The sequence below is a fragment of the Globicephala melas genome, chromosome 2 (assembly GCF_963455315.2).
Source record: "Globicephala melas chromosome 2, mGloMel1.2, whole genome shotgun sequence".
NCBI classification, from domain to species: Eukaryota; Metazoa; Chordata; class Mammalia; order Artiodactyla; family Delphinidae; genus Globicephala; species Globicephala melas.
The window spans coordinates 114005539-114019590 of NC_083315.2; the positions used below are offsets into that span (position 1 = coordinate 114005539).

Below are 14052 nucleotides of genomic sequence, written 5' to 3' on the forward strand. Positions count from 1 at the left end.
AGTAACACCTTACATTTATAAGAGCTCTATGACTGACAAATAACTTCTAATTGAAGTAATTGTAAATTCACATGTGTTTGTAAGAAACAATACAGAGATCCCTTGTACATGTAATTTGATTTGAACACAGAAAATATTAAGAAATACTGAAGACAAAATAGCAGTGATACAACAAACTTGAATATCTTTATGATCATATGTATTTTATTTCTTACAAGTGCTACTTTTGATGTGAAAAGTGAGTTATTAAGCTCATGGTGGAATTATCAATTTATAAAAAATATAAAAATATGGATAGGTTTATTAGAATAATGAGATACTAGCCACAAATCCTTCAATTTAAAAATAACATTTTACAAATATATTGACGTTCCAAAATTGCTCTGTTAGCACCATCTATTTATGAAAGCTTTGTTCTTACTACTCAACAAAGTAACATTCAAATCATTTTTAAAGGATTTTCATCTCCTCAAGTTGCTCTCTCAATGAGACCAAAAAGATATGGTTTAAAAAAATTGTTTCTTCTAGTACCCCACTATTGAGATATAAACTATCTCAATATGATGAATTATAAATTAATTCCATTTTTCAGAAAGACCACAGGGAAGTAGAGGCAGTTATGACATGAAAATTGATTTGGAACTTGACAAATATATTTTTCCTAAAGACATAATGAGTATGTTCCTAGATTAGTCCCTAAAAGCATATTAATTTCACAATTGCTGAAACACATTCCTGATAGAATTATTTCTGTCATCCTAACCATAAATTACAGAGCATTTCCTCATCTGTGTACCCTTTAACACCTGGTATTTCTGACTTGGTACTTCGTACACAGTGCTCAGGTGAATGACCACATTATTAAACCATACCCCTAAAGGGGGACATTTAAGTAGCTTCTCTGAGCTCCTGTTTTAAATAACAACAACAACAAATTTATGTATAGTCTTTGATTATTCAGGGTCTGGCTAGTCACAGGATTTGGTAATCTTTCTTCAGAAGAAAAGTTCATAAAAGAAGAGATTGACAGAAATAGTTAAATAGACATTCATTAAAATGAATGAATACCTAGAAAAATTTTTAAAAAGTATTTAAGTATTATTATTTATTTAAAAATAAATCTCACCTGAAAGAACTCATATTTTAAAATGAAAATGCAATCTTAAAATGTTCAAATTAGTCAATCAATTTTATTATATCAGACAATAAAGTTCTATCAATTAAAGGGCAATTCAAAAGCATTTAAAATATAACTAATCTTTTGAATTAAAAACAGATACTTACCAAGTGGAGCTTTGAGAAAACGCCGCTCAATGCCCTGCTCTATTTGAAAGAGTGCCATTGCAAGATAATGAACCACGTTGCTCACTGACTGCGGTGTACTTGCATTAGTTGAGACAGTACTCGGAGATTCTGTTTTTATGCCCAAAAGTCTACAATTAAAACATTGAACAGTGAGGACAGGGATTATCTTATTCCCCATAGCACCACACAAAGTTTTGTTAAGAGCAAGTCTTCAATCGAATCCACAACATAAAGAATAGGCAATTAAGGAATACTTGAAAAACATTCCCAGTTTAAATGTGTCATATCTACAGCCACATATAACAAGGATCTCACACGCAGGGGTGCAGGTACAGTGACTCACAGTATTTTCTCTCCTCCCAGTAACTCAGAATATGATTGATAAGGCTGGGCTAAGAATTCTTTCTCTGAAGCAAACTTGAATAAGTAGAGAGTACTGTACAAAGCAAGCCAGTTCCATCTTTCAGAGAATTTTTAAATTTCGGGTAAGGCATTTACTAATACAAATTAGCTTTCAGCTTTCTTTCCTAAACCATAGGCCTTTCTGCTGATTTTCAAAAGTGCATATATATATTTCAAACTATGATTGCCTTCAAGGTCTTATATGTTGAAGAAATCTTGGAAACAGAATAAAAGAATAAAATTATATTTATATTTGTCATAAAAATTTCCCATCAAAGTATATATCTAATATTTTAACCCATGGTTGTATTTTCTTTTTCCATTTATCATTAATTTTCAGATTATTTCATACTTTTCTATGTTGTGCTATAAAGATCATATTCACCAAAAAAAATTGAAGAGTTTTATAGTACTTAAAAACACTATTAGGTGAAACTTGAATCCACTTATTCATCCAAATGCTTACTTACATCTGTGTAAGAAATAGTTTCCCTCAATCTCTAGGAGTTCTCATAAGCTAATAGGAAAGGGAGATAAAAACATGAATCAAGAGCTAAACTAACTATCAAGTCATTTAAGGACGTTACAAGGGCAGATATCGAGAGGAGGGAAGGTGGATGAGACAAAGCTTAGGGGAAAGGTTTCAGGACCTTAAGGGATAAGTATCTCAGGCAGCTTATCTCTGTTTCTCGTGCTTCAACTTTTACTTATAGCTGCCTCCTAACTAACCAGTTCCTTCGCCTCCAATCTTACTCCCTTTGCAATAAATCTCCATGCTGCAGCTAAAACGATCATTAGAATGGACTTGAGAATACGGGGAGGGGGAAGGGTAAGCTGGGACGAAGTGAGAGAGTGGCATGGACTTATATATACTACCAGACGTAAAATAGATAGCTAGTGGGAAGCAGCCGCATAGCACAGGGAGATCAGCTTGGTGCTTTGTGACCACCTAGCGGGGTGGGATAGGGAGGGTGGGAGGGAGACGCAAGAGGGAGGAGATACGGGGATGTATGTATACGTATAGCTGATTCACTTTGCTATAAAGCAGAAACTAACACACCATTGTAAAGCAATTATACTCCAATAAAGATGTTAAAAAAAAAAAAAAAAAGTACAAGCTCATTCACTCAAAGCCTTTGGTATAATGTCTTCCCTCCCAGTCTCATATCCTTTCCACCTTTAGGTCTCAGGTTCACAGTCACTTCCTCTTGCACTTCCTTTGCTGTTTTCCATATTCTACCAAGATAAGAAGCCCTCCTATGTGTTACATTTGCATTGGGTATTTACTACCAGAACTCTGACCCTGTTCTATAATTGTTAGCTTAATGTCTCTCCACCATTTCCTTCTAGACAATAAAACTTATCCTTAAGGGCAGATACTATCCAAAATAACTCTGAAAAAGTAAAAGTATCTGTCTATAGATAAATAGGTTCTGACTAATGGCTCAAATAATATTTTAGTCTATTACAGTTTACTAAGTATTCCTACAGAAAAGACAAATGGATAGTGTAAAGCTACTTTCTGAAATTAATAAAACCTTAAGTTCAAAGAGTTTTTAAAAACTTGAGTAACTATCAATATCATTATCCTAACAAGGTGTCTTTCAGCTGCTTTAATACTAAGTGGAGTGACAGAGAACCTGTGGTTTAGCAAAATCATCACTTCAGTGGTTACAAATATTAAGGTCCTCACAATAAGATTTTAAAACAATTTTTTGAAGAAAAAGAAACATTTACTTAAAAAAAAGAGTATAAAATGGCAAGGAAAAGTGATGATTACTTTAGAAAATCCTTTTTGTACCTGTCTTTTACTATGACCTTTGCTTGCTCATCAATTTCCATCTCCTCTACATCTTCATTCACAGTTTTAATTATACCATTTTCCTTGTTTTCCTCATTTAACAGCTCATACCGTCCACTTTCTAATGCTGATCTCCAGGTGTTTCGGTCTGTAACCTGTAACAAAAACCAAATTTACTAACCCTGAAAAATGACATATACTGTTCCTAAGAAGTATGAGGTTCAATGTACATATGAAAAAGTCATGAATATTCTAGAACAGATTGTGAATCAAAAAGGGGTCTAAAAATAAGGTTACTAAGTGGCCAAAATGGAATTCCTATCATTCATAGATGGAAGCTTTAATACCTTACTCTCTATATAGTGAAATCATAAACAATTCTAAGATTGGTCACCTGACAGTAGCAAAAAAGTGACAGATGATAGCAAAGGAATGAACAGAACACACATACCAAGCATGAATTACTTACAGATTTTAAAAAGGTAACAAAGAAACCAATAAACAAACCAGACTCAGCAGAGGAGGCAGGAGCTAGTCAAGGAAGAAGAAAATATCCTTACACATTTCAACATCTCGGATGAAAATGCCATAAAACAGATACTTTTTAAACACCAAAAGTTAATATTAAAAAAGGTCAATTATGTTCATTAAATTCTGTTTAAGAAAGCAGATAGTCATATAGCATATTTAAGAAAGATTTCTATCTATATATAAACAATTTGATACAGGGGAATAAAGTTAGTTTTCATAAAAAAATATATCACTTCCTGGTATTTATTCAGAACACACATGCCTTGACTATATCAAATAAATTAACAAATATGGCCAATATTCTGGTAATTAGGCAAATTTAAAATGGGAGCAGGGACAAACCTTGATTGCTCCTAATGTTCCTTGGTAAATTCTGTCTTCAATATCCAAAAGAAAATCTCTCAGCCTCAACTCAAGCTGCCTTTCTGCAGACATCTGAGATGGATCATATGCATTGGAGGATCTTCCCCGACTATATGTAGGTTTGCTATCAGTTTGAGGTTTGTCTGAAATAGTTATCAAATATCTTTATTATTATTTTCTCATTAAAAAATACAATTACCCATCTGACTGTATGATTGTGAGACAATGGATATAAAAACACTCAGTAAATCCTCAAGTGTGGAGGGGGAAAAAAAAGGAGAAAATGTTTGCACACCATTTATCTGATAAGTGATTTGTATCTAGAATATGTAAAGAACTCTTACAACTCAATAAAAAGACAAATAATACAATTTAAAAATGTGCAAAGGATCTGAACATGCTTTTCTTTCTTTCTTTTTTTTTGGCTGAGTCGCGAGGCTCGCGGGGTCTTAGTTTGCCAACCAGGGGCCCACAACAGTGAAAGCTCTGAGTCCTAACCACTGGACCGCCAGGGAATTCCCCTGAACACACTTCGTATCAGACCATATCTTCCTTAAAGAAGATATACAAATGGCCAATAAGACCATGCGAAGATGCTCAAGATCATTAGCCATTTGGGAAATACACATCAAAACCACAATGAGATACCACTTCACACCTCTAGAATGGCTAGAATCAAAAAGTCAGGGAATAACAAGTGTTGACAGGGACATGGAGAAATTTTAACCCTCAATATAAAATGGTGAGCCACTTTAGGAAACAGTCTGGAAGTTCCTCAAATGATTAAACAGAATTACCATATGATCTAGTAATTTCACTCTTAGGTATATACCCAAGAGAAATGAAAACATGTGTCAGCAAAAATTTGTACACAAATGTTTACAGCAGCATTATCCGTAATAGCCAAGAGGTGGAAACAACAGAAATGTCCATCAACTAACATATGGATAAGTAAAATATAGTATACAATGAACATTAATTGGCCATAAAAGGGAATGAAGTACAACTTAAATGAACCTTGAAAACATTATGCTAAGTGAAAGAAGTCAATCACAAAAGACCATATACTATATGATACCAGTCATATAAAATATTCAAACAAGGAAATTTACAGTAACAGAAAATAGATTTGTGGTTGCTTAGGTCTACAGGGGTGGCAGCTAAAGGGTATGGGATTTCTTTCTGAGATGATGAAAATGTTCTAAAATTGACTGTGTGATGGTTGCACATATCTAAGAATATACAAAAAAACCACTGAATTGTACACTTTAAATGGGTGAATTGTACAGTGTTATGAATTAAAATCTCAGCTTTAAAGCTGTTAAAGAATTGCGATCAACAGTTTTTAATCCTGAAGAGAATTAAAGTAGTCATGGTAATAATATGACCCTAAATTTAAGAGTTCTCTACCTAGAAAATTTCATTTACACCTATAAATGCCTTACTGCTTTCTCTTATCTGTCATCAATAGACCAGCCATCAAATAAGAAATATTGCTACCTGATCTGTCCTTGCAGCCCATCTCCAAAGGCGTGATCACTAATGGAAACTGTCCCTGGACCCTCAGCCAAAACCTCTAGTGAGTGAACTCACTCATTATTAGATCTCAAAACCCGATGGTAACCTTACTGCCTCAGGTATTCAATCTACTGATCAAGGAATGAGATCAGGAAGAGTACATAACTTCTCACATTGTCAGCTGTGTTTCTCATAATCCAAATGGAAGCCAGTGGAATCTAGAAAACCTGATTTCTCTAACTGGCAAACTTTCCCTAACTTAGGAACTGAGAGCATAGTCCAAAGGAAAGAGAAGTTGTTTTAAACACAGCTCTAATAGTTTGAAAAATGTTTAATCCTGAGCCAGAGATTATTGGGGAAGAAAAATAAAGGAAATAGGTTCCATTGAAAATTTACCTGAAAAATGAAACTTCTCTTCAGAAAAACGGGCTAGCTGTGCACATATTCTGCGTTTCTCTTGCAACAAAGTTTCTTTTAAGGCACTTTCTCTATGTCCTCTAGAATTAAGAGCTTCAATAAGCTGGTCCAGCTGTTCACAAGAACTGTAAAAGCACCACCGATTTGGCTTATGCACTGGTTTTGGCAGCTGCACAGAATCATCACACGGACCTTGGTCAATGCTGGAGGTAGATTCAGACATCAAAGAATCTCCAGTTTTAGTGGATACCTGAGGATCTTGAGGCTGTACATTATCCTGAAATGATGAAGATCTAGGCAACAGCATGTCTTCAGTGAGACCAGAATAATCCTCTTCAATAAACAATCCAGGAATAGAAGGGAAAATCCAATACCGCCTATACATGCGGTCGCGGCCCAAGGGGAAGATATTGGTACATGCTATGGCACTCTGGATTTTTTCTAAGAGCTCTTTCTCTTTCCGTTGGTGTTCCTGTTTTAAAGCTTCTTCCTCATCAGCAGTAAGAGGCTCTCTTGTTACACTGTTGACCTCTTCTTGCCTTGTACATTCTTTAAATCCATTTTGTCCCCTTTTCCCTATAATCGAAACAACCTTTGATCACCATCATCATACTTTAAATTTTCATTACAAAAATATGATACAAGCTACCCCAAGTTACTATACGTTTTGGACTAAACTGTATGCGCCACCCCCCATACCCCCAATTCATAGGTTGAAGTTCTAAACCCCAGTGTGACTGAATTTGGAGACAGGGCCTTTAACGAGGTGATTAAGGTTAAATGAGATCATAAGGGCAGGGCCCTAATCCGACAGGACTGGTGTCTTTAAGGAAGAGAGACCAGAGCTCCCTCTCCACTTGTGGGCACAGAGGAAAGGTCATGTGAGGACACAGTGAGAAGGTGCTATCACCAGCTGAGAGAGGCCTCACCAGAAATCAACCCTGCTTGATCAACCCACCTTGATCTTGTACTTCCAGCCTCCAGAACTGTGATGAAATAAATTTGTTGTTTAAGCCACCCAGTCTGTAATATTTTGTTATGGCAGCATAAATAGACTAATATACTATGTTAATAAGAAACTGACACACTTAAATATAAAGGGACACACAAAAATCTTCCATCTCCATACTGGAGAGTATGGGCACAGTCTGTTAGTTATTTTGCACCATACATTCAGTCCTTTGTCTAAGGCAGGAGTCAGCAAACTACTTTTGTAAAGGGCTAGTTAGTAAATATTTTAAGCTGTGTGGGTCATATGGTTTTTGTCACAGCTACTCAACTCTGCCACTGTAGCATGAAAGCAGCCATAGACAATACGTAAATGAATGAGCATGGCTATATTCAATAAAAATTTATTTATGGTCACTGAGTCTGAATTTCATGTAATTTTCACTTCACAAAATATCATTCTTCATAAAATTTTTTCAACTATTTAAAACTGTAAAAACTCTTTTTAGCTCATGGGTAATATTAAAACAGGGGGCAGGGCAGATTTGGTCAATGGGCTATAGTTTACTAACCTTTGCTTTAAGGTAACAGAACCCTTAATTATTAGGCACCTAGCAATCCAAAAGAAGGACAACATTTCCCAGACCCTCTTTCCCTAGTAAACATGGCTACATTAGAAACTACTGGTCAAAGAGGTGGGAGCAGAAGCATTATATGTAACCTCTGGGTTATGCCTCTTTTTCTTCTTTCCCTCTTCCAACTAGATAGAATGGAGACAAGGTGATAAATCATTTTGGAACATGAGGATGGCAGCAAAACCCTAAGGATGACAGTACCAACAAGACAGAAGGAGCCTGGATTCCTCGTGACCTGCCTGGACTTTTATGCTGTGTTGAAGAATTAGACCTCTCTCTTGTTTCAGTCACTGTCATATTGCTTAAATGGTTGGGGAGTGTTTCTTCTTTCTATTTCTTTTGCCTGAAAGAGTTTGTGTAAGATTGGAATTATCTGCTTCTTTAAAATTTGGCAGATTCACCATAAAGTTGCCTAGGACTGATGTTTTCCTTATAGGAAGGCTTTTAATATGAATTCAAAATCTTTAATGGTTTAGGACGATTCACATTTTAAATTTTTTCTTTAATCCATTTTTATAATTTGCACTTTTCTAGGGTTTTGCTCCTTTTTGGCCTCTATTTTCAAATTTACTGCTATAAAATTGTTATGTTATCCGCTTATCTATATTTTTATTTATTTTTTTTTTTGCGGTATGCGGGCCTCTCACTGTTGTGGCCTCTCCCATTGCGGAGCACAGGCTCCGGTCGTGCAGGCTCAGCGGCCATGGCTCATGGGCCCAGCCGCTCCGCGGCATGTGGGATCTTCCTGGACCGGGGCACGAACCCGTGTCCCCTGCATCGGCAGGTGGACTCTCAACCACTGCGCCACCAGGGAAGCCCCCCCACTTATCTTTAAATTTCTGCTCCATCTGTAGTTACGTTGCTTCCATTTTTAGTCCTAATTTTTTGTTGTGACCGCCTCCCCCCAAATCAATTTCAACAAAGGTTTATCCAGTTTGTGTCTTTTTCAAAGAACAAACTTTTGGCTCTACTGCAGTTTTATCTCCTATTAATTTCTACTCATATCTACTGTTTCCTTATATTTGGGGAGATTATTCCAGTTTCTACCTCTAACTTCTTAAATGAATGCCTAGCTCAATTTGCCTTTCTTCTTTCTTAATTTGTATTAAAGCTATATAAATTTTCCTTTAAGTGGAGGGACTGTATCCAACAAGTGTTAATATGCAGTACTAATTGGTTTTAAATATTTTCTAATTTCCATTAGGGTTTCTCCTTTGACCCATTACTTGGAAGTTTGTTTTAAACTCTAATAATATGAGGTTTATTTGCTTTGGATTTCTAAATCAATTGCATTGTAATCAGACAGTACAGCCTCCATGATACAAGAGATTTTCTGTCTACTTATAATAACCATTTAGAAAATAAAGCAAAAAAAAAAAAAAGATACCATCCAAATTAGAGGCACAGAATAAACTTAAGGATCTCCTTTAATAGTTATCAAATGAAGACGGTTAGAGATCCTCAGAAGTAATTTGTACCAAGCTTTCAAAAAAATGTATTTCCTTTGATCCAGCAATTTATGAAATTATTTTAAGGCAGCAGAGATATCCATTCCCATCAATATGACACCAATTACAAGCATTACTGATCTCTTGTACCTCTAGCAACTAAGAGGCATTCAGTGCATGTCGAATGAGTATGTTATAGAATAAAAATTTCTATTTTGTCAATATAAAGTAGTAAATATGAAAACTCAACAAACACACCTTGGAATCTCAAATGGAAGCAATCTAATATATATTTCAGAATAGTGAATTAATAAAATGCCTTATCAATTAAAAACAAGCAAGAATGCCCGTAAGAAATTCTGTATTACCCCTTCTGCTTCTTTTATGTGATCCTGGGTCATCTTCATCCTCAGTAACTGTGTCTTGATCTTGTTCCTTTTGCTCTGTTTCTTTGCCCTCAGTGCTAGTATCAAAATCTTCCCTTTCTTCTTCCCTTAAGGATGAAAACAAAAATTATATTCATTAATGAATATATAATTCCATTCATGAAATATTTATTGTCTGCGTATGAAGTACCAGGCATTATGCTTAGGAAGTAGTGAACGAGATAACACAGAGTTTACAGTCTTGCAGAGAAAACAGATAATTATATAAATCATTGTAAAATTAAAATATGTAATAACTACTAAAAAAGGAGAAGTTCAAAATGCTATGAAAGCATTTCCAGGAGAACCAAATCTAGTCTCAGGGACCAAGAGAGGCTTGCTTAAAGAAGTGACATTTAAACTGCGGGACTATGGAGACTGGGGATGGGTAAGGCGGCAGGTAAGAAGAAATCTTCATTTTTAGCAGAGGGGATAACATGCTAAGGCACTGAGCTCAAGGGAAAAGGAAGGAGCTTATAATTTTGAGAAGGTGTAAACAAAGAAGAAGTAATTGAAGATATGAATGAGAAAAAGCAGGGCTAGGTCATACTGGGCCTTGTAAGGCATCATTCAAAAAGCAATGGGAAAAAAAAAGTAATGGGAAAAAAGTGGACGAATTTAGAAATGGGAAATGACATGATTAGAAGGCACTTTTGCTGCTATGTGGAAAATCATCTGAGAGAGAAAGTAGATGAGGGGAGACCAGTAAAGAGGTCACTGTAATAGTCCAGGTAACTGGCTGGGAGGTGATGGTGGCTCAGAGTATAAAGGAGATAAACAGACAAAGAGTGGAGGAGAGATGCAGACAAACTTCAGATATAATAAGTAGGAAGAATGAACACAATATGTTTAATCCACTATATTGTCCAAATCAAAACTAAAGTTGTATGAAACCTGAGTTAATTCTACCATTTATGTTCTACATTCAAAGACAGTTTTGTAAACTCAAATGTATTCAGGAACCAGAGAGATAATGTAAACGAGTGAGGCTAGATGAGTACAAAAAACATGAAGTGGTGGGATCTGTAACATGCCTATTTTCACTTTTTAATAATTTAAGATATCACAAGGAAAAAAAATTTGTAACTATGTGAGGTGATGAATTTTAATGAAACTATGGTAATCATTTCACAATATATGCATTTGTCAAATCATTGTTTTGTACATCTTAAATGAATACAATACTTTATGTCAATTACATCTCAATATAATTGGAAAAAGTTTACAAAATGTAAAAAAAATTGAGATATAATTCACATACCATAAAAATCACCATTTTAAAGTGTACAATTCAGTGGTTTTTAGTAATATTAACAAGGTTATACAATCATTGCCTCTATCTAATTCCAGAACATTTTCACCATCCCCAAAGAAAAACCACATAGCCATTTTCAGTTCCTTTTCCCCCAATGCCCCTGGTAACCACTCATCTACTTTCTGCTATGGATTTGCCTATTCTGGACTTTTCCTATAAATGCAATCATACAACACATGGCCTTTTGTGACTAGCTTCTTTCACTTAGCATAAGGTGTTCATCCATGTTGTAGCATGTATCAGAATTCCATTCCTTTTATTGCTGAATAACATTCTGCTATATGGATATACCACAGAAGGAATATATCATTTTGTTTATCTATTCATCAATTGATAGACATTTGGGTTGTTACCATTTTTTGGCTATTAAGAATAATGCTGCTATGAACTTTCGTGTATACATTTTTAAGTGAATGTATGTTCTTAATTCTCTTGGATATACACCTAGGAGTGGAACTGCTGGTCACGTGGTAACATATGGTTTAAACAGTTTGATGAACTGCCAAACTTGGTCCAAAGCAGCCACACCATTTTACACATCCCTGTGAGCAATGTATGAGAGTTCTAATTCTTTCATATTCTCACCAACATATGTTACTGTCCCTCAGTTGAATTACAGCCATCCTAGTAAGCGTGAAGTAGTATCTCATTGTGGTTTTGATATACGTTTCCCTAATGACTAATGATGTTGAGCATCTTTTTATGAGCTTCATGTTTATCTTCTTTGGAGAAATGTCCATTAAAATCCTTTGCCCATTTTTTAAATTGAGCTGTCTTTTTACTGTCGAGTTGTATGAGTTCCTTATATATTCTGGACGCCAGATACATGATTTGCAAAATTTTTCTCCCATTTTCTGGGCTGCTATTTTTACTTTCTTGATAGTGTTCTTTGAAGCACAAAAGTTTTCAAATTTGGTGAATCTATCTATTTTTTCTTTGGTTGCTTGTACTTTAGGTGTCATATCTATTAACTTTCTTAAGGTATCCAAATAAATTCCTTAAAGTATTACTGATGGCCATATAAAATACAACTGATGCAAGTTTGTGACCTATGATCTTAAGATGTAATAGGTATTTTTACATGAAAGTATAATCAAAAGTCAATACACTAAATTTGGAATACTGAGATTTTTAGAACTTCCTTGGCAGATTTTATTTAAAAATTATTATTTCTGCTAAATTTGAATATGATTTGCCATCTACAGTATGGGAAAAATTCCAATTTGTCTTCACAGCCAATCTTCATCCCTAATATGCTGAAATTAAATGAAATACTTAGGCAGTCACTAAATTATTTAAGATGCTGACATCCTCTCCCTACACCTACCAAAAGCTCCAATCTCATCTCTATTCCTCAAAAGGCTTGAAGGAGCTCTGTAAACACAGTGTACAACTGTGGTGATGATGGTGGAGAGGAGAGACCCTACTAGTAATGCTAGAAACTGGTTAACAATAGCCTATTGAAAGTTTTCTGGGAAATTATAATTTATAACATTAATTCTATGAGAAAATGAGTTCTAGATTCCCTGGAAGTGCTTTTTTTTTCTTTTTAAACATAACACATGTATATCTGAGGACTGTCTGTATGTAAATTTCATAGGCTTGCTGACACTATTATATGTTTTCTAAAAATTTTGAAAGCATTTTAGAGTTTAAGGTGCTGATTTTTATTCTTTATGTGATCCAGATAAGCAGTGTAATTCAAACCATACCCAATAGATGTATCTGCAACTGAGTTTCTTTGCTCATCTTCCTTTAGTTTTTCTTGTTTCTCCTTCATTTTTTGTTCTTGCTCCTTAAGTTTTTCTTCTTTCCTTTTACGAATTCTGAAAGTTAAAATAAAATATTATAGTCTATCTGGTACTTTTAACTTTTAGTATCTTGCCTTTAATCATAAAATTATAGAAAACGCTCCAAATGTTATCACAAAACCATAAAGTAGTTAATCTATTCATAACCTCTCAGTGTGAGCCAGTGCCACACCGCAGCCCAACATGGTTTCAGATGCAAAGAAATAAGCAACTTTCATTAGCACAACTGACTATAATTATTTCTTACCTAGCAGCTGCTTCTTCCCTCTCTTTTCGATGTTGTTCTGCTTTCAACTCCCGAAACTCCTGCTTTGCCTGTCGTAATATGTCAACATAATCTTCAATGAAATCCCTAGTAGAAACTAGGGTCAGTAGTTTCCCACAGAGAGCATGAAGTATCTTCATTTTTTCTCCTGTCAAAAATTGGTAAGTAACTTCTGGATTATCAATGACAAGAAAAATTTTAATTTGTGGCTCAATGTGAAAATGTTTAATAAAGACCAGAGAAAAGTTTCTTAGGATCAAACATGCCAGTGGCATGTATGGAAAAAAAGCAACTTTGAATCCAATTAACAGTTATGTGATAGACAAGGCATTTCAAATACTAATGACTACCTTATATACTAATTAAACAGACATGAAAAATTTTCTAATTGCAAAGAATTAATTTTCAAGTTTTAATTTTCAGGCTCATGTATGAAGTTCAAATCAAAACTAAGTTATAACCACATGAATTAAAAAAAAAGGCAATACGCAAATTGCTACTCTGAAAAGACTGCACAAAACACTACTATAAATTATAAAAATTACATGAATGTTAGATCAACTATATCTCAATAAAAAATTTTTTTTAACTATATGAATCTTACGAATTAGGTATTCTTATTATATGTTTTCTTAATTAAGCATATTCAATTCTATATATTCGTACATTGTAATTTTTTATTTAGAAAAGGAAGGGAAAAATAACTTCATCTTATTTTTACATATTGTGCCTCATATGTAAAACTGAGGCACAAACACTCAAGTGAATATTAGAATTTTGCAGCTACAGCTTAAATTTCTGATATACTATAAGTAAAAGTGAAAGCTAGCTACTTCTCACTTATCCTTCTAAACTTAGTAGATGTAGT

At 34.6% G+C, this 14052-nt stretch overlaps 1 protein-coding gene across 1 annotated transcript in view; it reads right to left on the reverse strand.

Annotated features, from left to right (window-relative positions):
* Window positions 1-14052, reverse strand: part of BAZ1A (bromodomain adjacent to zinc finger domain 1A) — a 93092-nt gene that overhangs the window by 18886 nt on the left and 60154 nt on the right. The window contains exons 14-20 of the mRNA XM_030854778.3: window positions 13167-13332; window positions 12821-12934; window positions 9737-9861; window positions 6317-6913; window positions 4382-4545; window positions 3509-3663; window positions 1285-1433 (exon numbers count right to left, since the gene is read on the reverse strand). Coding sequence (XP_030710638.1) covers window positions 1285-1433; window positions 3509-3663; window positions 4382-4545; window positions 6317-6913; window positions 9737-9861; window positions 12821-12934; window positions 13167-13332 — 1470 coding nt within the window. The remainder of the gene's footprint in view (window positions 1-1284; window positions 1434-3508; window positions 3664-4381; window positions 4546-6316; window positions 6914-9736; window positions 9862-12820; window positions 12935-13166; window positions 13333-14052) is intronic.